General features: G+C 36.2%; 1 protein-coding gene across 3 annotated transcripts in view; it reads left to right on the top strand.

The window, feature by feature from the left end:
* LOC150100662 (circadian locomoter output cycles protein kaput-like) overlaps positions 1 to 27,849 on the top strand; it is a 287,332-nt gene that overhangs the window by 216,942 nt on the left and 42,541 nt on the right. For all 3 annotated transcript variants that reach the window (XM_090401207.1, XM_090401206.1, XM_090401208.1), the window contains one exon: positions 9,764 to 9,870. In XM_090401207.1, coding sequence (XP_090257333.1) covers positions 9,764 to 9,870 — 107 coding nt within the window. The remainder of the gene's footprint in view (positions 1 to 9,763; positions 9,871 to 27,849) is intronic.

Below are 27,849 nucleotides of genomic sequence, written 5' to 3'. Positions count from 1 at the left end.
TACTTTAGACAGTTTGATGTTAGAAGTTTGTCCATTTTTTTTTTTTTTAGATCAGATTGTTAGATATTATAAGACATTATAGTAATTTCCCAATTATCAAACTTTTAAATAAATAACCAAACCATCAGTTAACCATTCCTCGAAGGGGATTTCTGGAATGACACTACATATTAACTGTATCCTCCATCAATTTGATTTTGCATTGTCGTTTGCAGATAATTGATTATTTAATCTTCATTTTGTTACTAGTACTTTTTTAATCAGAACTGTATACCGACAATGCCTTTGATACTTGGGAAAAAAAATTCTATGAAATAAAACTTCATGTATATCCTTTCTTATTAATTGTTGTATTTAAAATAAAAGTAAGTTCTAGAAGCCATTCCCTCCCTCTCTTTTTTTTTGTCTTAAAACTGTGAGATGCTGATGCATATCAAACCTAAATAACTCCATTACTCATTCCACAAAGTTTATTGCATTTTCATAGTCTTTTAGTACTTCAAAACATAGTTGCTTGACTATGTTTTGAAGTACAAAGCATAGTCAAGAAGATTTTTGAGGTAAGGATTTTGACTGACTTATCTGTATGGTTTCGATTTTTCATGATGGACCTGTGTCCTCAGTCTTGGTTCTTCCATTACTGCAGGTTGCAAAGATGCCAACTTTCTTTCTCCTGAACCAATCTCCTCCATTTACCTCCCATTGATTTTAATATAGGATCCTTCCATCTCCTAGGTGGTCTACCAGGTTTTCTTTTTGTATGTCTGGGATATCAGTCTGTTATTCTTGAAGTCCATCTATTGTCTTTTACACATGTTATATGTCCTGTCCACCTGTTTTTATTTTGTTGCTGTAGATAGCATCTACCGAATCTTTGAATCCAGATTTTTTCCTTATTTCAGTGTGCTATGATCTTTCTTGCATATATTATGCACACTTCTTTCTGTTGCCCTTTGGGTTGTTATTAGGATTTGTTCTTTCCTTTTTTGTTGTGTTCCATGACTTGCTGCCATAGGTCATTGCTGGTAGAATATTAATGTTAAAAAAGGTTTGATCTTATTTTGATATCTATTTTATTATTTTGATTTGTGATAGTGTCTTTAATTTGGTTAAAAGCTTTCCACTTTTTTTTTTTCAGTTAAAAGATTTTCAAACAGTCTTGCCACATTTGTCAAGATATCCCCATACCTGTGCTTGAATGGAGCGGACTTGCAAGCTAACCTTCCATGGTGCATCAATTACATTTTGTTGTTACAACCAAAAATCTGTCTTTCATGCTCCATAGTAGAGTGAATGCAATCTCTTAGCAAATGTCTGTAATACATTTCATTGGTTTGAAATGCTGCCCAGAGCCTAGATACAATACGGTGTGAGATTCCAAACTCTCTGGCAATATCAGTAATTCTGCAGCCTTCTTCAAGCTTTCCAATAATTCTTCACCACATGAAATCATCTAGCTGTGTTTGACACATTACAAGACATCCAAATGTGCAACTTTATTCCTTCATGAAAACAGCTTCCTTCAAATACTAGTGACCACTATGGTAAGGAAGGCAAAACTGGAATATGAGAAAAGATTGGCCCTAAGATCCAAAGAAAATCCTAGGGAATTTTTTAGCTATGTGGCCAGTAGTGCTTGGGAAATTGTGAAGGAATATTTGTTAGCAGCAATATTAAGTTGTATTCCATAAGTGGACACAATTTGATGTAAAGTGGATGACAAACAATATTAAACAGGAACTGCATGTGAAAAAGAAGCTATGGAAGAGATATAAGGAGACAGGTGAAGAGTAGATGCATGAAGAATATAAGACATGACACAGGCCAGGAGAGTGACTAGAATATAAGGAAGGCAAAACTGGAATATGAGAAGAGATTGGTCCTAAGATCCAAAGAAAATCCTAGGAAAATTTTTAGCTATGTGGCCAGTAGGAGGAGAAATGATTGTGGAAGAATGACATTGTGGGATAAAAATGGGAATAGAGTGACTGATGCAGATGAAAATAGTGGAATTGTTCAATGAACACTTTATTGGAGTATTTCATCCTGGAGGAGTAAATTTTAATACTAGAGGGATGGGGCAGGATCGAGGTTTAGAGGTGCAGGAGGAGAGTTTGTTCCAAATACTGAGTACTCTGGATGTTAATAAAGCTGTGGGACTGGATGGTATTTCACCATGAGTTTTGAGAGAATGTGCTAAAGAATGACAGCTCCTTTGACCTGGCTTTTCATTGAAAATCTGGCTATGGGAAAGGTGCCCAGGGAATGGAAAGAAGGAAGGTAAGACAGTGCTTGCATAAGGGCGGTAGCAGACTGGAAGTGTCTAATAATAGGCCAGTTTGTGTGTCATCAGTAGTTGTTAAGATGTTGGAGAAATTAGTGAGGGACCATATACAGCATTGGGCAGATGAGGGTAACGTTATCTGTGAGAGTCGACATGGATTTGTTAAGGGGTGCTCTTGTTTTAGTAATATGCTAGCCTTTTATAATAAAGTTACAAGAGCAGCAGATGAGGGAAAGGCATATACTGCCATTTTCTTGGATTTAGTGAAGGCATTTGACAGGGTGCTAATTAAATATCAGCTTAAATATAAGCTGATATTTAAGTTGCAGCACATGGGTTTGGATGTCAGGTTGGTCAACTGGATTCAGGATTGGCTGTCCAATAGGTATCAGAGAGTTGTGTATATTGGGGCAGTTTCAAGGAAGCAGAAGGTTACAAGTGGGGTTCCACAGTGCTCAGTACTGGGACCTATATTGTTTAACCTTTATATCAATGACAATGTCAGTAAATTGCAGGGGGATATTCAGTTGTTTACAGATGATGTGAAGCAGGGAAGGGTTATCAGTAATAGTGCAGATGTGGTAGCCCTGCAAGAGGATTTGAATAAGCTAGACAGGTGGGCAAATGAATGGGAATATCGGTTTAATGCAGCAAAATGTAAGGTATTGAGGTTTGGGACACATCGAGGGTGACATTGCATACTCTATTGGAGGAGTTGTACTGGAGGAATTAGGGGAGACAAGAGATCTGGGGTTGGTGGTTGATAGAACCCTGAAATTCAGGGGACATATTGCAAAGTTGGTGAAGGTAACACAGAGGATTGTTGCAATAACGAGAAGGATGCTGACCTGCAGAGATAAGAGAGTTATGATATTGTTGTATAAGACCCTAATCAGACCACACTTGGGCTATTGTTCTCAGATTTGGTCCCCAGGATTTGAAGGGGAAAAATTAACTGTGGAAAGAGCACAAAGGCAGATAACAAAGATGGTTTCAGGACTGTACAATGATAGTAATGAGGATCGGCTAAAGGAATGTGGACTGCAGAGTTTGGTGGATAGAAGAAGGAGAGGTGATATGATTGAGACTTTTAAACTGTTGAGAGGTGGTTACGGGGTTGACACTGGGGAGTTCTTTCGCTTGGTTGAACAGCAGGAAGGAGTGATGACAAAGGGCCATCCCTGGAAGTTATGAAAGGAGTGAGCAAGAGGGTGAGGAGTGGTTTCTTTGCATGGAGGGTGGTTGTACTGTGGAATGCATTGCCTGATAGAGCGGTGGCAACGAGAATGGTCAATGAGTTTAAGCAGTGGTATGATAGACTTTGTTTCCTAGGAGGGACCTCCCGTGATGAGTCTTTTGACTCCATGGAGGTCTGAATAATAATAAAATACAGTTTACTTCTCACAACTATTTGCCTTTCATTCTGTTGATTGCTACCATATGGCCCCTTTGTGCTTGAAAATTTGAATGTGTGTCCACTTTCTATTCAGAATCTTTTATTATACAAATTGCCACAAGCTGATCTGTCTGAATTTGTGTTTATGAAGTTTAGCATTTGTCCTTAGGTTTTGGACACCAATGCAGAAACCTTTATGCAAATATACATAAATGTCGCTTAGCAGTGTATACACAAAATGCTTGGTCATGTGCATCACCACATGTTCTAGGCAACTATTTAAGAATGCTGCTGGTCAGTAATTGTCAGTAGTGTTGATCACAGTGGGAAGAACAAAGGATCTGTTGCAATTTGATAAAGGGCATAGTCCTAAGACTATCAGAAACAAGACTATCATAATCTGAGATGCTTGTATGGACAAACAGAACTTGCTCTGCACAGCAATTAACTGAAGCATTTAATGAAAGCTGTTCCTGACCCATATCTCATTGAACTATGCATAGTGAATTGAAGAGGATTGATATTGGCAGTCACATGCCTATGCAGAAACCAGTGATTTCTAGAAATAACCGAAACGTTCATCTACAGTGGACACTGGAAGACTTGGGGGGGGGGGGGGAGTCTTGGCACAAATTCAAGGTTGGAGATGGTGTCATGGGGAATGTTCTGTTGGAATGAATGGATGCCCTGATATTTCTGGAAGGGATGGAGTCCTCCAAGGAATATGTGAACATTGTTGCCAATGAAGTCCATCTTACAATTTAGACTTTTTATCCAGTAGGTGATGACATTGCTACTCTCTGTTGTGCAAGAATTGTTCAGCAAACATGACAGCAATTTCCACTATTTTCCTTGGCTACCACAAAACCCAGATCTGAACCCCCATTGAGAATGTATGGGGCATGTTAGAAAAACAGATCCATGAGCAAACCTCTTCCATCAAATCTGAGCAAGTTTAACATCTACAACCAGTATGTTGTAGATGTAAACGCAATACAACAGTATTGCGTTGTTTTGGCATAGATTCCTTGTGGAATCTATGCCAAAACAGACACATATATGCCTGTAATTCTGGCTAAAGGAGGTCTGAAGTGGTATTAAATAAATTTCTAATTCAGTGGCCAGTATATGTATGTTTTGAATTAACTTGCTATATGGTTGCTCAATGCCTTGGTCTTTTAGTGCCTGGAAAATTTCATTATGTTCTATTGTACTGAATGTTTTAGAAAATAACCCAGCAGATGAAGTGGAAGATGATATTCTCATTTTTCGATTAGTTGGTTTATTGTATGTATATGATTGATTGTGGAGAGCCCTTTCTTAAATCCTGCTTGCTCTTTCTTGCTATTTTCATATAGTTTTTTTTTTTTAGTATGATTCTTGTGAATATTTTATGGAGGTGGGATAGAAGACATGTTGGTATGGCTATCAATATGTTCTTTTTCATCCTTTTAGTAGTGTTTGAATGCATTCCAAAGGTTTAAAGGAATGTGAAAGGAATGAATGAAGAGGTTAAGTGTATGATCTGGAATAAGGCATTATGGCAGCAACATAAGTGATGGGTAATAATCAGTTGCATGAGGAGTACAAAGAGCAAGCTAGAAAGGTGACTTGCTTGATAAGAATAATGAAAGTGCACTATGAGCAGCAGTTAGCTAATGAAGCCAAAAGAAAAAAAAAAGCTGTTGGTAATCTGAGGCTCCTCAAAGAGGAGCCAAAATGCTTTAGATGGAATGTGATCAGAATTTCTGAGACACATTGGATGGATGAAGGTATGGCAGACCCAAGTGAAGAAAGAATGTACTATTCTGGAAGAAGATTAGCAGCACAATAAGTTGTAATTAATTATAATCAGAAAACATCTCATAAATACCATCTCTTCAAGAATCATATCCACTAGATTTACAGAATTCCTCTTGCAGTTTTAGATTATAATTTAGATCAACTGCAAGAGGAGATTTTATTTTATTATTTTTTTATTTTTGTTTTATTTTGATATTTTTTATTAGGAATTTACTGCCCATCTGCTGCTTTGCTTATGCTGTAGTGGTGCTTTTAAAATTAATTATTGTATTGCATTTTATGTTAATGTACTGAGGATACCTTTGATACTTAGTTTAAAATTTTACATCTAATAAATTTACTTTTACATAAGTTTGAGTTTCTGTCTTTAATTAATTCAAAAATGAAAGTGGAGAGGGTCTGTGTAGTGGTGTGTGGGGCCAAGTGGGGAGAGTCTGAGTAGTGGTATGCAGGAGAACTATCAAGGCCATGTTACATGGAAACTAGTACGGGTGTCTTGTCTGAAAGTCTGTTTCCTGTCACCTGAATTAAAATAAGCCTCTCTCAAAAACTAATTTCAACAAAGACTGCAAATCAGATCACAAATTCAATGTTATTGCAAATATGAATTGAACAGTACATATATAAACACATGGTGTGGGGTTTTAAAAAACTAATTTTGAATAGTGATTTATACCATGCCAGATGTACAAGGTTTGTCTGGGAAATTCCCACACTTTTGAATTATCATGCCAACAAACGATACTATCGAGGTGCTTCATATGCTACAATCTAGCGGCAATCTACATTGGGAGATAGCCGACTGAAAACTGCAATATGATATTTTGCTTAGTTATTGTACTACATCTGTTTGCGTCAACATGTGTTTGGTGCTTCTGGTGATTTTTTCGTTGTATTTAAAATGAGTAATTTTCATGATTAAGGAATTTGTGTGAAGTTTTGTGTCAAATTAAGACAATCTTTCATGGATACATTTGAAATGTTAAAAACAGCATTTGGGAATGAGACTTTAGGACAGGCTGAAACATACGAGTGGCGGAAACATATCAAAGATGGCCGAACTTCAGTCAACAAATGATTCCTCTTCAGGACTACCGTCAACATCAAAAAATTTCACAAAAATGTTGCAAAAGTTCGTGAAGTCATCCATTCTAAACCACCATTTAACTCTTTGTGATGCATCTGAAGAAATAGACATGAGATTCTTAATCAAAATTTAGACATGCATCACAATGCATCTAGATTTGTGCCTCACCTTTTGACTGATGATCCAAAACAAATTCTAGCTGATGTAAGCCCAGAGCCTTTGAGTCAAGCTTACGGGGATGAAAACTTTTTAAAAAACATCATTACTAGGGATGAGACATAGGTTTATGGCTCTGACGTCAAAACAAATTCTGTCATCACAGGGGATGTCAAAATGGTCATCACGACCCAAAAAAACAAGACAAGTGTTGTCAAACATCAAAGTTGATGATGACAGTTTTTTATTATTCTGAAGGCATTTTTACCATGAATTTATTCCATTCCATAAGGCAAGACAATGAACAAGGAGTGTTATCTTAAGGCAATGCAATGCTTTTGTGAAGCTATCAGAAAAAATCAGCTGCCTGATCCCTTGAGGGGGAACTGATGGATACTTCATCATGATAATGCACACACACACACATCCACATCATTACTGATTTGTCAATTTTTGATGAAACACAAAACAACTGTCATTTCATAGCCTACTTACTTGCCTGACCTCACACTAGCAGACTTTTTATTCCCCAAATTGAAATTGACATTGAAAAGCCGATGTTTTGAGTCAACTGACTCAATAAAGAAAAAATCAGCTAGCTGAACTGTGCAGTATCCCGAAAGAAGCATTCCAGAAATGTTTCAAAGGATAGAAGAAATGCTGGCAGCAGTGTATACAAAGTGGAGGAGAGTATTTGAAGGCAATAAGGCCAAATAAGTTCTAAGTTAGACAGGAAAATTTTTATTTAAAAGTTTGGGAATTAGAAAATATGGAATAAGAGAGAAATTAGTCAGAACACTAAATTAGCTGTATACAAGACAGTGTTCAAACCAATTTTAACTTATGGATCTGAGAGCTGGGTCAGAAGTAAAACACTTGACCAAAGACGAGACCACAGATATGAGAGTCCTGAGAAAGATTAGAGGCATGAACAGATGGCATCAATGGCAATATCATATTAAAAACGAGGATATTAGGAAAGAACTTGACATTGTCAGCATCCAGGAATGCATTAGCAGAGCTAATCTCAGGTGGTATGGTCCCTAAGACAGAATGGGAGAGGAAAGATTAGCAAAGCAAGTGTTCCCTGCTGGGTTGCTTGGAAAACGGCCCAGAGGATGGCAGGAAAACGGTCCAGAGGAAGACCAAGATATAGGTGGATTGATACTGTACGAAGTGCCTTAGACAATAGAAATATAAGATCTGATAATGTTGGAGTCTTGACAAGTAACAGACTGATTTGGAGGGAAATTGTAGATAGGACGTTAGTAATGATGTAAATTTTTTCATGTAGTACTATCACATCCTGTACACTCCTGGAGGGTACATATCAGGAATTTGATGATGATGAAGTTTGGAAATTTCCCAGACAAACCTTGTAAGCCAGAGCTATTGTTGTATATGGCTTGAGTCTAGCATGGTATAATTCATATAGGGTTTCTGAAATGGAATGTGATCACTAACAGAATGAGAATGTCATATGCCCTTCATTTGGAAAGACCTGGGTACAAATCCCATCTGGGATTCCAGATGGGAGTAGTCGAATTAGCCAAAATAAATAAACAATTGATTTTGAATGTCAGATGTGCTATACTATATAATTATTTTAATAAGAACTCGAGTCTATCAACTCATGAATAAAGGTATAATGCGAGCTTATATGTATATGCTTGTAAAGCTGCATCTTTAAAAAAATCACTGATTAATGAATCTTATATTTAGCCCATAAAGGAGCCTTTATAGTCATTTGATAATGTCCTTTGGGGATTGGAAAGATCTGTGTTCAAATCTCATCTAGGATGTGAAGAACCTTTATCAGGGATTTTCAATTGAAGGTGAGTTAACTGGTTTCTTATGGAGGTGGCATATGAAACCAGTTAACTCATTCCTGGAGGAAAATCCTCCAGAAAACTGGTTTTTCACCTCTCCCCACAAAACCAGAAGAACACATGCAATTGATAGCTTATGCGTAATATGATATACAGTTGAGGTCAACCACCCTATCAGAGCATTAATTCGGTTGCAAAAAAACCAAGTTACTTGGCAGTGACAGGCCATTGAGCCTGACGCACAAAGAAAGATAGGATTTATCCCATACATGAGAGGTATAAGAACCTATAGCACATCAGTACTGTGTGTGTTGGGTACAGGTGAGGACTGAGAAAGAAAAACTTGTTGGAAGGTGTAGTTGTTGGGAAACACCATGAAGAGGACAGAGTAGATGGAATAAATGAGGAGGTAGACATAGCAGAAAATGAAGGAATGATGTTACCAGTGACCATGTAAGTACTTGTAGAAGAGACTAGAGCTGAAACAGTGAGATAGAGATTAAAATGAGTCTTAGGGGAGGGATCATCTATGAACTGAATTGCTCTCCTCTGGACAGCAACAAGAATTTTTAGGATGGTTTTAGGTTCACTACCCCAGACATGTGAACAGTATTCCAAGGATGTAACTATTTGTGATTTGTATAGTTTTAGTGGCTGCACTGGTAAAAAATAGTATCTTCAGCAGAAAATGTGAAGTTTTTTAGCATCTGGGGAAGCCATTGATGTGATGTTATGCAAAGAGAGGGGGGCAGAAATAAATTTTTAATTTATTTCTGCCCCCTGATCGTTTGTTTATTATTGAGGGTAAGGGAAAGTGAGTGAGCTGCTATCACGTTTTGAAAGAGAAAAGACAAAGCTGCCTTTTGGTGGCATGGAAGGTGACAAGGTTATTCTTGCCCTGTGGAAAGTGTGAAGATAGTGTTAAGGCACTGGTAGCAGATGATGTTGAAGCTTGATCTTAAATCTGATCTTATAGAAAAAGCCATATTAATTGTACATTATATTTTACATATATTTATTGAAAAAATTATCAGTAATATTAATTATCTAATATTTGAAAGAAGTAAAATCATTTTGATTAAAAATTATTTTATTAATTCACTGTTCAAAGAAAACAGAATTCTTACTAATTAAATTTTTAGCTAAAAAAAATTTACTGATTAAATTTTTAGCTTTTAAGACAAAATTAATAATTTTGTGCACTGCAGGATATCCACAATAACTGGATATTTATCGCATGAAGTCCATGGTATGTCTGCATATCATTTCATACTAAATGAAGATATCCCTGTGACTCTTTTTGCTCACAAACTCAGTAAGTTTATTCACAAATAAACCAATTTGCTAAACAGTATATAATGTAAAGTGAAAATATATATATACAGGGTGTTCGGGATAAATTTGACATATTTATAATTAATTATATTTTTCCGTAAGTTACATGTATTAACACACACTTCTCTTCATTTAAAAGTTTGGACCCTTCTTCATTCACATACAAGATGTCAGAAAGGATGGATAGCTGGAACCCACCTGAATCATGGAAGAGAATAACTTGTATCATGATGATTCGTGCCCGCCATCAAAATAAGGATATTACGACTGCTGCCCAATGCTCCCTGAATACAGTAAAAACAATCAGGCATGAACTAGAGACTTGCAATGGTGACTACGAGGATGTAGCAAGAAGAAAGATCCCTAGCAGACGATCTGATTGCGTTCGTACAGCAGAATTCCTCGCAAATCTGCAGGAACAGGTGTTGAAGAACCCTGGCATTGGAATTCGGGCTTTGTTCGTGGAGTTGCTAACTGTAGTCAAGCCCTGGATAACAAGGGTAGGCAATGGTAGGCCGTATGTATGGCAGCAGGATTCGGCCCCTTGCCACACCTCTGGGAAAAGTCAAAAATGGTTGTCTGAAAATTTCTACGACTTCACCAGTCCAAATGTTTGGCCTCCAAACTCCCCAGACCTTAACCCCATGGATTATTTTGTATGGGGCGCAGTTGAAAAAGACACCAATCGCACTTCCAGTAATACAAAAGCCCAGTTAATGGATAAAATTAAAACAGTTTTTGCGGCCCTTCCCAGGGAGACTGTAGCATCAGCTTGTTCGAGGTTCCGAAGCAGAATTGAAGCTGTGATCGATGCTAATGGTGGTTATTTTGAGTAAATCTTGTTGATAGTATTGTAATTAACTCTGCCTGTAATGTTTTTTTGTCAATTCATTAAATTTAATAGATACAAAGAAGATTTTCTTTTTCCTTACGAAACTGTCAAATTTATCCCGAACACCCTGTATATGAATAGAAATCTCATTTCTGTGTATATACAATTCAGATTTTATTTCAAATGAAATTTTAGTTAGAAATTTAGAGGTGATTGTTATTCCTTTTTTGTAAATAAAAAAAAAAAAGCAAATAAATAAAATAAATAGATTTTTTTCAATTTTTCATGAACTGGTTTTTAATTTTGCAGTTTATATAAGTTTAATATTTCATTTCATTCTTTTACAGCAGTCAGTTTGCTTATTTATAACCTTAGAATATAATTAGATTAGTTCTAGAAATCATGTTTTTTCTTTACTGCATAAACATAGAATTTTTACTTATGTGCAGAACTTTTATTCAAGTTTATAGGCACTATTTTTTATAATGCAGATAAGTCCCTTTCCCACATAAGTTGATTACATAATATAAAATATCTGTACACAATAAATAACGGCAAAAACTCACGTAGAAAGATTATTTATTAGTATAATTTTCGCCTGTGTGTCGCAGGCATCTTCAGTACATTAAGCTCAAAATTAAACACTAACTGACAATTCCAAAAAGCGCCACCTAAGTAGCTGGTGTAAGATAACTAAAAAGGTCAATAACTTTCCTAAAAAAAAAAAATAATAATAATAATAATAATAATACAATAAAAAGGCAGGAACTATTAAAAACACTGGTTCATCGGGCCCACTCCTTTTGTTCTACAGACGATCTTTTACAGAAAGAACTACAATACATAACTTCTTCCTTTCTATCTAATGGTTATAAGAATTGCTTCATTAAAAGAACTTTGAGTAGTTTTAATGTCTTCCTCTTCAAACACAAAGGAAATAACGCGCATTACTATCCCTTATGTACAAGGCATCAGTGAACGTATAGCAAAAGTTTTAAAACCACTGAATATTTTTGTTGCCTTTCGACCGTTTAGAAAAATCTCCACCTTTCTCACTTCTCCTAAGGACAAGCTTCCACATCTTAATCATCCAGGTGTCTACCAGATTCCGTTCTCTTGTGGATTATCTTATTTCGGACAAACGGGAAGATCTGCCTCTATTCGGCTAGAAGAACACCAATCTTATATTGAATACTTTAAACCTGAAAAGTCTGGACTTTCTGAACATGCCATCTTCACTAGACACAGAGTTCATTGGAGAAAGACAAGAGTTCTTCACAAAAGTCAGTTTCTCATGGAACGCCTTTATAAAGAAACATGTGAAACTCTACTTCATTCTCCTAACTTAAACAGATCCGACGGCTTACGTCTATCCCCTTTATGGGAGATAGTACTTTACAAATCAGCTAATGTTTCCTAACTTTTTTTTAAGGAAAGTTATTGACCTTTTTAGTTATCTTACACCAGCTACTTAGGTGACGCTTTTTGGAATTGTCAGTTAGTGTTTAATTTTGAGCTTAATGTACTGAAGATGCCTGTGACACACAGTCAAAAATTATACTAATAAATAATCTTTCTACGTGAGTTTTTTCCGTTATTTATTGTGTACAGATATGTCTACTCACGGTTTACCTCTTTTAAAACTCATAATATAAAATAAATTGTGGTTAATTTATTCAAAACTTAAGGGATAAAAAATTGCCAGCTGCAAGTTAAATACATTTGGGTTATTTACATGAACATTTCTTTAATGTTTATTCTCTCATAACTATCTCATTCCTCTCCTGAAGTCTTCCATAAAGTTTTCCTCTTTTGTTTCAAAAAGAAATAACCATTTACTTCCTATTATTGAAGTGCTGGCAAGGTTACATGAAGATGTTCTTAAGCAGAGACCTGAACTTTGGCTGAACAGGTGGATCATCCATCACAACATGCTGCTGCTGCACATGATACAAGCTGTTTGTGAGTTTCTGCCTAAAAAAAATCAATCTCAAAAATTAGACCATCCTCCATATTCACTAGACCCCTTATCATTTTGAATGTTCTCAAAAGTGAAGAATGTCTTGAAAGGACACAGATATTTTGACATCCAACATCACGTGGTAACAGTAATAAAAAGCATTCCAGAAATGTTTTAAACAATGGAATCATCATCATCTAGTGCATTGCTACAGGGGATTCAAAGGTGATATTAGCCACTTGTCTATAGTTAAACAAATGTAGATTCTGCATGTGCATTTCATGACAAGAACTTGCTCATTTCACTTTCTCATCTATCAAAGTACAGTGCAGCTGAATTTTGGAGAGGAATTATGTAAACAGGTGCTTCTTCTGGTTTTTATTTGTCTATCTCATATGGTGAGTGACCTGTGGAATGTTCCATATGAAGATAGATTGAGGGCATATGGATTGCAGAAGTTGGTTGATAGGAGAAAAAGATGGGATATGATAGAGACATTTAAGTTGCTTAAAAGGTTTTATAGGATAGATGCAGGAGAAATGTTTCAACACTTGACTAGAGAGACCAGAACAAGGTGTCATCCTGGAAGTTGAATAAAGGTGTGGTTAGTAAGGGTGTGAGGAGTAGATTTTTTGCTTGGAGAGTTGTGAATGAGTGGAATGGGTTTCCAGAGTCTGTTGTGAGTGCTTTGTCTGTTAATGGGTTTAAGGAGAGGTATGATAGATTGGGTCTCCCGTGATGAGTCTTTGGACTCCATGGAGGTGCCTATATAATAATAATAATAATAATGGATGCACAGACTCAAAGCACCTAAAAGACTAACTGCAGGAGTCTGATTTCCTTAACCAGTTTTTGTTTGACATCACAATAACCTACACAATTTTTTTACGTTTTGTGTCATTTCGATACTGTTTATTACTAAAGCTCTGTGTTTATGAAGACAATAAATAATTTATTGAACTGAGCTTTATAATAGGCTGTATTAAACAGGCACTTCAGGTGCTCAAATATTTTAGAGTCCATCTTTTTTTTTTGAAAACAGCTAGAGATGTGTTTTTTCCCAGGCAATTTCTACCAAGTCTATGTCACAGCACATTTTTTGGTGAAAAATGAATGTCTCATGAAACATAAATGTCTCCACTTTAAAAATGTCTCAAATCTTGTAGTAATCTAGAGTTTCTGTCTGCAGTCAACAGCATTCACCATAATGAAGGGTGAATTTATACAAGTTATCTCTAACACAACAGAAAATATTCAACACTTGCAACTGTCTGGTCTCGTGCAATTGAAAATTTAGTGGTGCAAGTGTTGCAACTTGCAACACTTACACTAGACTAAATTTTCATGATGCAATATAAATAACATGATCTGGTTTCTGACTTGTCTTTGCATGATAATTGTTTTTTTAATAACACTGTTAACAAGCCTTTTCATCTTATATGTTAAAGCATATAATTACTTTAAGCTAATTCATGTTGTGAATTGTGAAAATAAACTTTTTAAAGAGGATAATTACAGTTGGCAGTACAACAAATGAAAATTGGTCTTTTTAAATTAATTTTTTGTTTAATGGTATCATTGATTTTTATTACAATGGTAATGACTTACAAGTTATGCAAAGTAAAATGTTTGAGAATACCTGATCATTTATTTCAAAATTAATCTGTGAAAATGGTAGGTTTTCGTTTATAACAGAGGGCAAGAGATCAATAGTATCACCTATTATCATAGATAGAAATTACTTCATATTTCAGAAACAGCAGCAAAGGTATCTTTGAAAGGATCTCTGTGCAAACTAACTTTTGGCAGAGACAAACAGTTTATAAAGGAATCAATTTATTAAAATAATTACATAAGATACTATCTCCTAGTTGAAAATAAAGCTTCTTTATCATTGGAGGCTGCATGTGGTCAAATAACTTCATCGTGAATGAGATGATTTATGTTTCAGTAAGTAAATACCATGATTAGACATATTAGTTAAAATTATAATAATGGAATTAACTCATGTAAAATATTATTTATTAGTAGAATTTTCACCTGAGTATCACAGGCATCTTCAGTTCATGTAAAAAGTTAATAATTAAACAATAACTGACAATTCCAAAAGGTGCCACCTAAGTAGCTAATGTAAGATAACTAAACAAGGTCATTAAATTTCCTAACTTATTTAAAAAAAAAAAAATAGATAAATAAATTTTATATATATATACAATTAAAAAAGTTAGGAAAGATTAGCTGATTCATAAGTAATATATCCCATAAAGGGGATAGACGTAGACCATCAGATCTGTTTAAGTTAGGAGAGTGAAGTAAAGTTTTACATGTTTCTTTATAAAGCCATTTCATGAGGAACCGACTTTTGTGAAGGACTCTTGTCTTACTCCAATGAGCTCTATGTCTAGTGTTGATGGCATGCTCTGCAAGTTCAGACTGTTCACGTTCAAGGTATTGAATATAAGACTTGTATTCTTTAAATAACGAAACCTGTGGTGCGATCATAATTAAAAGAAACACACGTATTAACCACAGTGAAAATTATTTAATTGTAAATATTTCATCCTAAGTATCTTAGGACTTCATCAGTACAGTAGTTTAAAACAATAATAGGAATAACATACAGTTAGGGCACATGATTACAATAGAATCTCATTAAACGTGCATAACGTGTTAAAAAAAAATATTTAACACAATTTTGTATGACAATTTCCCATACTTTAGGAATATTAAGAACGTTATTGCGGTTTAAGTTTGGTCTGTGTTCTGAAAGTTCTGAAGCCCTACTACAAAGACCAAACTTAAACCGCAATGAAGTTCTTACTATTCCTAAAGTATGGGAAATTGTCATATAAAATTGTGTTAAATAATTAATTTTTTTTTTAACACGTTACGCACGTTTAATGAGATTTTATTGTAATCATGTGCCCTAACTGTATGTTATTCCTATTATTGTTTTAAACTACTGTACTGATGATGTCCTAAGATACTTAGGATGAAATATTTATAATTAAATAATCTTCACTGTGGTTAATACGTGTGTTTCTTTTAATTGTATTCTTCTAGCTAAAGTCTTATATTCAATACCTTGAACCTGAACAGTCTGGACTTGCAGAGCATGCCATCAATACTAGACATAGAGTTCATTGGAACAAGACAAGAGTCCTTCACAAAAGTCGGATCTGCATTTACTTCACTCTCCTCACTTAAACAGATCCGATGGTCTACGTCTATCCCCTTTGTGAAAGATAGGAAAGATTAGCTGATTTAAAAAGTACTAACTTTTTTAAATATATATATATATATATATATATATATATATATTTAATTATGTTATTGTTGATAGTGATGTTTTATCCCTGGTGCAGGACACTAGAGTGTACAGAGGATTTGAAACTGGAAGTGATCACTATTTAGTTTTGAGCAGAATAAAATTGAATTTCATGTTGAAAAGAATAACATGTAAGAAAGTTTTAAAGTGAATAAAAGTTGAGCATTTCTCAGATGTGAACTGTAGACTAAAATACACAAAGATTATTGAAGAAAAAAATGAAATGGTTTGAGAACAGGAACCAAACCTTGGAGATTCAGTGGCAAGCCTTGAAGAAAATCCTGATTGATTCAGCTAGAGAGGCATTTGGTGAAGTTCTCTGTAAGGATATAAAAAATTAGAACTCCATGGTGGACACAGGAAGTTAAAGAGGCAGCGAAGGAAAAGAAGAAATCATATAAAAGTTCCTGGCAAATAAGTCAGCTTGTGCTCTTAGAGAATACAGAGACAAATGTAAGAAAGCTAAATAGTGTGTAAAACTAGCTAAACAAAAGTCATGGGAGGACTTTGGCAAGAACATAGAAAATGAATATCAAGTAGGTTGTAAGAAATTCTGGAGGTTGTTGAAGAAGCTTAGAAATGGAGGAAAGAGTGCTGTAAAAGGAGTTAGAGATGATAAAGGTGACATGAAAATGGGAGAAAAAGATATCCTTGAATAATGGAGTAATTACTTTGAAAAATTTAATAAATGAAACAAGCAGTGATAAAAAAACACTAACCAGGCATGCAGTCAGGAATACATATCCATACTTGAAGTAGAAAAAGCCATCAAAGGCTTGAAATGTGGAAAGGCAGCAGGAGTAGATGATATTCGACCAGAAATACTGAAGTATGGTGGTATAAGAGTCTTAAAGTGGCTGCACTGCATAGTTCAGAATGCCTGGACAGAGGGACGAATTCCCGATGATTGGAGTAGAGCTCTCATATAGTACCCATATATAAAAAGGGAAAGAAAACTGAATGTGAGAATTACAGAGGTATATCCCTACTGAGTGTTCCTAGTAAAATATATGCAAGTATACTTGAGAATTGTTGAGAAGAATTGTGGAAGAATAAGCTGGATTCAGGTCAAATAGAGGCTGTCAGGATCAGATCTTCACTTTAAAACAAATAGCAGAGAAATCATGGGAATATAACAAAGATCTGTATTTAAGTTTTGTTGGTTTGGAAAAGGCATATGACAAGGTGCCAAGAGAGAAGCCATTCAATACGCTAGAGTTATATGGTGCCAATGGGGCATTATATCAAGCAATACTTAGTCTTTATTTGAATTGTAAGTCAGCAGTTAGAATTGAAGGAAGTACAGGAAGATGGTTTAATGTTAAATCTGGTGTGAGACAAGGATTACATTATCCCCTCTGTTATTCATTATCTATATGCATCACATTATGAAGGAAAGTGGTATTAAACATAATATCAAAATTGGAGATGTTAATGTCAGCTCTTTGCTTTATGCGGACAATGTCATACTTCTAAATAAATCCGCTACAAGTCTGCAAGATTCTCTGACTAAATTGAATAACTGTTGTAATAGATATAGTAGGAAGGTCAGCAATAAAAAGACAAAGACAATGAAAATACGCAGAATCATTGAAAATGTCAACTGCGTTGTGAATGGAGAACCTGTGGAACAAGTAAAACTCAGCTATTTAGGCACGATTTTTAGTGAAGATGGTAAATTAAATATAGAAATAGACAACAGAATCAACAAAGCTGGTATGATAGGAAGTCAACTGAATAAATTCATATGGAATAAGAGAGAAATTAGTCGGAACACTAAATTAGCTGTATACAAGACAGTGTTCAAACCAGTTTTAACTTATGGATCTTAGAGCTGGGTCAGAAGTAAAACACTTGACCAAAGACTAGAGACCACAGATATAAGACTCCTGAGAAAGATTATAGGCATGAACAGATGGTATCAATGGCAATATCGTATTAAAAATAAGGATATTAGGAAAGAACTTGACATTGCCAGCATCCAGGAATACATTAGCAGAGCTAATCTCAGGTGGTATGGTCACTTCAACAGAATGGGTGAGGAAAGATTAGCAAAACAAGTGTTCTCTGCCAGGTTGGCAGGAAAACGACCCAGTGGAAGGCCAAGATATAGGTGGATTGATACAGTACAAAGTGCCTTAGACGATAGAAATATAAGATCTGATAATGTTGGAGTCTTGACAAGTAACAAACTGATTTGGAGGAAAATTGTAGATAGGAAGTTAGTAATGATGTAAATTTTTCATGTAGTACTATCATATCCTGTACACCCCCTTGAGGGTACATGGCAGGAATTTGATGATATATATAATCATCATCATCAAGTACTTTAACTTTGGTATCACTTCTGAGTCTGACTTCCACTGATGAGACCTCAATACAATTTGAAACCGGTCTGGGTAGTGACCCTTCCCATAATGCATAGATTTATACATGTCCATAAGGATATGTGCTTTGCATTATGGAATACTAAGGCAAGTGATTTGAAGTCATTAGCCTCTATATACAAGTTGCCCAGTCGTGATTAATTTATTGATCGTCCTTGTTTATTTTAAGAGAAATATTCAACAAGATACAGTTTTCAATGGTCAAAGCATCACTTAATGAAACACTAGAGAAAGTTAGTTTATTTTAACGGTATTGGTTACAACACAGAATTATAAGAAAATAATTAATATTTATTAACTTATTTATTGATATATCACTGGTATTATGTCCAACATCTTCAGAGCACAAGAACAGTTTGTCACAGTACACAAAACAACAATGATTTGATATAACAGTAGGGCTAGGGCTAGTTTAAAACAATTGTAACAGATGTTCACCAAGGTGGAGATGTCAACATGAACTGTTACTGAAGTTATTTCATGCTTATGATTACTCTTGGGTATAGGATTAAAAGATGAATGCAATTTCTTGTTCAGTATAAAATGTTATAGCTAAATTCATATATTATTATTATTATTATGAACATTATTATTATCATTGTGTGACTTACTAACAGATCAACAAAAGTTAACCTTATAAAAGCTATCAGGATTAAAAAAAGTAGTCAAGGATCTGAATGGAACTCATGACAATAACCCAATATACTTGTCTGAATACTTAACACCCTATTATCAGAAACTATTCTACCATACAAGAAAAGTAAAAACAGGAAAAAATTACCAGTTTATATGGATAAGAGACAACAAAATATTCCTTAAAAAGACACAAGATGCAAAGCCAATCCAAATAAAATCCGTAGAAGACCTCAGCAGGCTACCACATTAAAAGGAACACTGATGAGTCATAAAGAAGGGAACAACATACATGAATGCAGATCACTAAGCAGATGTAATTACCCCAGAGCATGACAGTTGCCACATTCTAAACTTGATAACAGAATGGAAACAAGTGACTACTTCAAAAAAAGGACTATCTATTCTTCATATCAATGTCAGGAGCATTCAAAAAAAACTGGCTGACCCTGCAATCTTATCCGAAGGAAGATATAGACAGCGTAGATATTTTAATACTAACAGAAATATCCACAAGAAACGAAGAGGCAACCAAATGCCAAATTTTCAATAACTCAAACACTGCAGATAAACTAAATGAGGCAGTGGTATAATAATATTTAGCAAACATAAATTAGGAGTAATAGAAATAAACTATAAATTAGAATTTGCAGAAAATATATGCGTTGAAGTTAAAAATATCAAACGAGAACTCCTCGATATTAAGCACCGTATACAGGCCACCCTATTTAAGCACCACAAAATTTTTAAATTAATTAAACAGATGGCTTTCTGCCATCTGTTTAATAAAGAAGGTGCCTCAGAATACCTGATAATAATAAGTGACATGAATATAAATATTAGGAACATAAATAACAACACAGCACAATACCTAGACCTCTTAGCATATAACATAACCCCATCCATACAATCATATACATGAGAAGAGATAGTCAAAATACAATCACCTCGTCCTGTATAGACCACATACATATATGGGCCCCTCCAAACAGCTATACGGCAGCCGTCATAACATGAAAACTGGCAGACCATTATGTCACTGCATTACAGTTACATACTGAACCAGAACCCTTAAAACTCACTGATACTGCAAACCAATTATAATAGCACTAAACAAAACTATAGTAAACAATGAAATCAGAAAAACAGGCTGGATGCAGATAGTATCTTTAGACTCTGCTGATGCTGTCTAAACTTACATTTAATAAAATATATAAAGCATTAACAAAAATAAAAATACCCTCCCAAACCAGATGGAATCCATGGATAAAGGCAACATATTAATAGACATACAAAGAAAAGATGCCCTATGGAAACAACTTAAGAAGTCATCTAACAATACCATTTTACAAGCTGAATACAAAAGAAAACAGAATCTCTTAACAACATAGATTAGAATTGCAAAAAGAAACTATTATAGAAACAAATTAACAGCAACTCCGAATGACATAAAGGAAAGTTGGCACCTGATCAATGAAATGCTGGACAATACACACAAAACCACTGCCTTGGAAACAATAAAACACAACTTTGCTTGTGAGTCCAAATTCCTCAAACAGTTCGCAAACAACTTTAATCAGCATTTTACGAACTCTGTCCAAAACCTACAGGAAACATTCTCTCCTCACACAAAGAAATATTCTTCACTATGACCAAGTGCAACCCAGTCAGTGTGGTTCCCCACAGTAACAAAAGAACTGTCATTTGCAATTCAACAAATTAACCCTAACAAAGAACCAGGAATAGACTGAATCAGACCAAAAGACATCAAAAAACACTCAACTAACCTATGTCCAGTTATGCTAAAACTGTTAAATAAAATCTTCGAAACGAGGCACATACCTGAAACACTGCATTAATCACTCCCATATGTAAACATGAAAAAAGAAACGTTATAAGTAATTACAGACACATTGCTACATTGCCTGTAATCAACCAAATCATAGAGTGCATTGTGTATTGCAAACTCTCCACATACATTGAAAAATTCCAAATCATCCCAAAAACACAATATGGCTTTCAAAAAATAATAAAGGAACATCAACAGTCCTGGAAGATTTCACAGACCTAATAAAGGCTGCATACACAAACTGAATACTATTAATCGTTTTTATTGACCTAACAAAAGCGTTTGACACACTAACACACAAAAACCTTGAACAAACTAAAGATGAGATAGATGCAATGAGTGAGATCACGTTGTTGAATGGTGCGATACAAAGGGCAAAACAGCAGCTACAGCATATGAGCAAAAGTCGACTGAATGAACCAGCCAATAATAAAAAGTATGACAGGAAAAATAGGCGTATGAGTATGAACATGAACAAAATGAAGGATAGAGTACTGTATGTAGACTCGTTAATACGAGGTGTGTTAGTAGAGGATTTGACAAAATCGTATCAACCTGGTGCGACCATAAAGGATGTAACTGAGTATTAGAGAGCAAAAGGAAAGGGCAAAAGAAATGATTGTTGTGGCAGGCGAATGATTTAAAAGGAGATAAAATGGAAATGATAGAAGACCTGAATGAATTGTTTGAGGTAGCAAAAGAAAAGAGTGAGAGAGTTTGAATGACTGCGAATGACTTTATGTGTGGGTTATGCATGATGGGTGGTGTGGAATTTGTGGAGTGAGTTCGATGGGCGAAAGGATCTATATAAGATGGATGGCTTGCATTTGAATGGTTACGGTGTAAGGAGACTTGAGAAAGTGCTGCTGAATGTGGTGGATGTGCAAATTCAGGAAAACTAGATTTATTAAGGAGGGGGAGTAGATATACTGTCCTTAGGGAGGCAGTTGAATGTATGAATGAATATAATATTCCCGAGCAAATAAGGACAACAAATCAGGGTGGGATAGTTAATATAAGGCATCAAGGTAGGGTTGGAGCTAATGGGGGTCTTAAATTCATGTACACTAATGCTAGGAGTATTAGGAACAAGAAGGAAGAGTTTTCAACCATGGTTGGCACTTCCAGACCACAGGTTATTGGTATTAGTGAATCATGGCTGACTGTAGATGATATAGCTAGTGGGATTGAATGTGATGGGTATAGTGTGTTCAGGAATGACAGGGAGAATAAAATGGTGGGAGGAGTATTGTTGATGATAGCTGATGAGCTACAGCCAAGAGAGAATAGAAGTTGAATTGCAGGATAGAGAAAAGAGCACATTTGAGGCCATTTAGTGTGAGATTGTGGCTAGCAGAACTAAATATACAATTGGGTGCTGCTATACACCAGGTGATGGAAAAGATGGTGGTGACAGTATGCACAAGCAAATAGAAGAAATGAGTGTAAGGAGGGTAATTATTATAGGAGATTTCAACTATGGTCGCATTGATTGGAGTGAGGAGAGGACACACAGGAGGAAGAAATTGGATTTTATGCGGTTATTAAGGGATAACTACCTGCGACAGCATGTAATGGAAAATACTAGGAGTCAGAGCGTGCTTGACCTAGTAATTACATCTGAGGATTTGGCTGTAACAAATATGACCACATTGCCACCAATTGGTGAGAGTGATCATAGGGTCTTGACTTGGAAGGTGGCTAAAGGTGTGGAATTTTCAATTAAGACAGGGTACATGTGAAATTATCAGGCTGGAAAGTCTGACAAGCTTAAGAGTTTGATTGGTTCAGTGCCATGGCATGTACAACTGCAAAGACTAGAAGTTGATAGTGCATGGGAGGCAGTTAAGAAGTGCTTGCATGAAGCAATGGCTGACTGTATACCTAGAGTCCAAATAATAAATCAAGTAGGGGTTAAATGGATGAATAACACCATTGAGCTTGAGCTGCAAAAAAAGAAACAACTATGGAGGGAATTTAAGGAGAAAGGTGAACGGCAGGCACATGAATGGTATAAAGCGCAGGCCAGAAGTGTAACGAGTGTGGTAAGAAAAGCAAAAAAGGATTACGAAAGAACATTGGCCATGCAGGCTAAAGAGAATCCTAAACAATTTTTTAGATATGTAGCAAGTAAAAGGAAAATTGTACATGGCAGAATGATTTTAAAGAATGCCGATGGTAGGGAGGTAACTAAATCAGTTGATATAGTTGAGTTACTGAGTGAGCACTTTGCAAGTATATATCATCCAGGTGGTGACATTGCAGAAACGAATAAACCATTAGATTATACGGGAATTGTGGTGAATGAAGTGGAGGTGAGTAGTCTATTGCATAACCTCAATGTCAGTACATCCGTGGGATTGGATGGTTATGCCAGCTCGTGTCGTACGAGAAGCAGCTAAAGAATTGTCAGTACCCTTGACCATTTTGTTTAATTTAAGTCTCGGGTCTGAGTTGGTCCCGAGGGGATAGAAAGAGGGGAAAATAGTTCCACTGCATAAAGGTGGTTCCAAGACTGCTGTTGTAAATTACTGAGCAATTAGCATATCAGAAATCATTGTCAAGGTCTTAGAGAAATTAGTCAAGAAAAGAATACAGGATTGGATAGATGAAAATGGGATATTGTATGGGGGACAACTTGGTTTTGTGAAGGGTAGATCATGCCTCAGTAACTTGCTCACGTTTTATAACACAGTGACAGCTGAACTGGATAGGGTTAATGGGTTATTTACAGTGATACTACTGGACCTTGCCAAGGCCTTTGACAGGATACCACATGGAACCCTAATCAGTAAACTGGAGCAGATGGATAGATATAGGGTTGGTGAGATGGAATGGAGGGTAGTTGAAGGAGAGATACCAGAGAATGGTTTATTCAGGAGTAGAGTCTAAAAGACTGCTTGTGACTAGTGGAGTGCCGCAGTACTCTGTTCTTGGATCACTGCTTTTCAATTTGTTCATCAATGATATAGGAAAGGATTTGAGAGGAAGTGTTCACTTGTTTGCTGATTATGCAAAGTTGGGTAGAGCAATTGTGAGTGCACAGGATGTCAAAATTTTACAGGATGATTTGGATAGTTTGGAGGACTGGGCTAGGAAAAATGGATTTCAATTTAATGTGGCAAAGTGTAAGGTTATGCACTTTGGGGTGAAAAGAATAGCAGCAGTATATCGCATTGTGCAGAACCATACTCCAGGAGATTGATGAGGCCAGGGATTTGGGAGTTTTGGTGGATAGGGAATTGAAGTTTAGGGGGCACATTGCAAAAGTGACTAAATCAGCTCATCAAATTACTTGGCTAATGAAAAATACTTTAACATGCAGAGACAAACAAGTTGTTGTTTTTCCTCTGTATCGAGCCTTGATAAGACCCATCTGGACTACTGTACCCAGTTATGGACACCAGGGTTTCTTCGTGATGGGGAGGAAGTGGAGAGGATCCAGAGACGAGTGACCAAGATGATAGCAGGTCTGTAGAATGAACCTTATGAGAATAGGTTGAAGATTTGTGGTTTGGACGATAGACGAAGGAGGGGTGATATGATTGAGACATTCAAATTACTGAAGGGTTTCGATAAGATTGATCCAGAAGATATTTTTGAAAATAGGACTGGTGGTGGGAGGACTAGGGGCCATGCATGGAAGCTGGGCAAGAGCGTGGTTGACAAGGGTGTTAGAGCTAGGTTTTTTACTTGGAGACCGGTGAATGAGTGGAATAAGCTTCCAGAGTCTGTTGTGGGTGCTATCATACCTTGCCTTGAACTCATTCATGGTCATAGCACCCACAACAGACTCTGGAAGCTTATTCCTTGATAGGCCTCCCTTGATGAGTCTGTCGATTCCTTGGATTTGCCTGGAACAATAATAATAATAAACTAACACATATCTGAATCAGAGGTCGTCTACTCCAGTGGTTCAAATCATAACTGAAAAACAGAAAACACATCACACATATAGGATCAGCACACAGCAAAGCGGTACCTGTAACCTGTAGAGTACCACAAGGAAACTGTTCTATCTACCATTCTGTTTAACATATATATACACACACACCATATTAGCCATATTTCCTTAAAAAGTAAAATCTTCCAATATGCAGACAAAAGGCCATAGTATCCATTCACAACAATGCAAATATTGCTTACACAAATGTGCAACATAACATCAATCAAATCACTAACAGGCTAACTGAAAACAGCATAATATATAAACCCTGAAAAAAACAAAGCTATGATATTCAAAAACCCCCAGGACCATATCCATAGAAACTAAGTATCTCACTATCTGACATCCATCCTCCTATACACAAAGCACTGATCCTAAAACCGCAACTATCACACAGGTGAAACAACATATTATCTCTGACTTCACTTCGATACCGATCAAAGTTGGATTAGCCATACAAATTAGCTACACAACAAACTCAGGATAATAGCAATCAAACTATATTGATTAAAAGACATTGCTCAGACACACAAAAATACTAATCTAAAAGGTTTATTTTAAAACATAATTTTAAGAGAGATAAATAAAGAGCCAAAAGGGGCTTCACTTTGGCAATGCAAAATTATACCAATTAAATGGATATTGAATCCAACATTATTTCAAAGCCAAATATAGAAACTAAGAGTTTTAGAAACTCTAAGAGTTTCATGCCGAATATATAGAAACTATAAAAGTTTTGGCAGATCGAAGCGTAAGCCAACCTAGTTCAGGCTAGGGCAACTCGTAGTAAAGGTGGAGTAAGTTCTGATAACTATCCTTAGTATTTTCCATAATGTAAAACACATCTCCTTACGGACATGTATGACGCTATGCATTACGGAGGGAGGGTCACTACCCAGACCAGTTCCGACCTTTTTTGAGGTCTCATCAGTGAGTAGGTAGACCCAGATGTAAATACTGAGGTTGAAGTGATGCAGAAGTTATTCAGTAATTCTTGGTGCACTGTTTGGCAACTCGTATGGTAAAGAATAACTTCTGCATCACTCCAACCTCGGTATTTACATCTGAGTCTACCTACTCACTGATTAGACCTCAACAAAGATCGAAATCGGTCAGGGTAGTGACCCTCCCTCCATAATGTATAGCGTCATATATGTCCGTAAGGAGATTATTATTATTATTACCCTGAGACTCATCCGGGAGGTTCTTTATCACACACACAGTTCATCATACCGTGCCTTGAACATATTCAGAATCCTTGCAGACACCACACTCTCAGGCAAGGCATTCCATTCATTCACAACTCTGCACGAAAAAAACCTGCCTCTCACTCTCCTACTCACACCCTCTTTATACAGTTTCCAGGGATGACCTCTGGTTCTCCCCCAATCCCCCACTATTTTCTGTAGAACTTCTCCAGCATTGAACCTATAACAACCCCTTACCAACTTGTAGGTCTCTATCATATCTCCCCTCTTCCTCCTGTCCACCAGACTCTGCAAATTACATCTTCTCAATCTTTCCTCATACTCGACATTCCAGAGGTCAGAAACTACCTTAGTCAGTTGCCTCTGGACCTTTTCCAACATCTCCTCGTCTTTCGGAAAACCAGATGACCAAATCTGGGCACAATAGTCCATGTGTGGCCTAATCAAAGCCTTATACAACAGAACGAGAATCTCCCTACTTCTACACGTCAGTGTCCTCCGCATCATTCCCAGAAGCCTTTGTGTTGTCTTCATAATTTTGGCTATGTGTCTCGTAAATTTAGATCCTTATCCACTATCACTCCCAGGTGGAGTGATAGTGGATAAGGATCTCTTATTTCTTCCACCTCCAACAATATATCCTCACCAAGCATAAATTCTGTATCCCATCTTTGTTTTCCAAATTTTAAAACCTTACATTTTGCAATATTGAACTCGCATCTCCATTTCCATGCCCAATCACTCAATTTATTCAAGTCTTCTTGTAAGGCCACAACATCTTCACTACACTTCATGGTTCATCCCAACTTTGCATCATCTGCAAGCAACTGAATATCTCCATCCAAATTTTCACCTATATTGTTATTATACAAGTTAAACAGTAATGGCACTAAACAGACTCCTGAGCACTCCACTGGTGACTTTCCTTTTCCTGGATATCGCTCCCTCATACACAACTTGTTGATACCTATCAGATAGCCAATCTCGAATCGAATACATTATTCTAATATCCAACCCCATCTGCTCTAATCAATTTATCATGAGGTACTCTATCAAAAGCCTTTGCGAAATCTAAGTATATTACTGTGTATCCTTCTCCTCTGTCCAAGGAAGCAGTCACTTTATTGTAATAAGTAAGTAGATTACTAAAACATGACCTCCATTTAGCAAATCCATACTGTCCATTAAAGATAATGCCATTGTTGTCAACCCAACTCTGGATCCTAGTTCTCACAAGCTTCTCCAACAACTTAACCACAACACCTGACACACAGATAGACCTATAGTTTGATTGAGTTCAATCACCTCCTTTATGAAGTGGCACAATCTTGCTCTCCTTCCACTCCTTAGGGACTTGACCAAGTGCAAGACTCGTATTAAAAAAAATGTCAAGACAGGTGTCAACTTCCTGGCATATTCCTTCAGAATACGCGGTGATATATTATCAAGTCCCACAGCCTTATTAACATCTAGTTTACTCAACTCCCCATACACCTCTTGCTCACTTACAGTCAGTCTTTCCTCCCCATCATCTACTGCTCTCAATCTCTCCATGAAGTCACATTCACAAGATTGAAAGACTTTTATGAATTGCTCATTAAGTATCTCCACCACACATTCTGCAACAGCTGTCTTTATACCATTTTCTCCTATCAATGTCATACTTCCATAATCATTCTTTCTTTAGCTGGCTACATATCGAAAGAACTCCTTAGGATTCTTTTTGACTTCATTAGCTAACTGCTGTTCATACCTCTCTTTAGCTACCCCTCACCAACCAAGTCACCCTCCTTGCTTGGTCTTTGTAGACCTCATG

The sequence above is a fragment of the Typopeltis vanoorti genome, chromosome 12, assembly GCF_054136105.1.
Source record: "Typopeltis vanoorti isolate ZY-2024b chromosome 12, IOZ_Tvanoo_1.0, whole genome shotgun sequence".
NCBI classification, from domain to species: Eukaryota; Metazoa; Arthropoda; class Arachnida; order Uropygi; family Thelyphonidae; genus Typopeltis; species Typopeltis vanoorti.
Note: the sequence above shows the minus strand (reverse complement) of the source record. Positions and strands in the feature narration are given on the sequence as shown.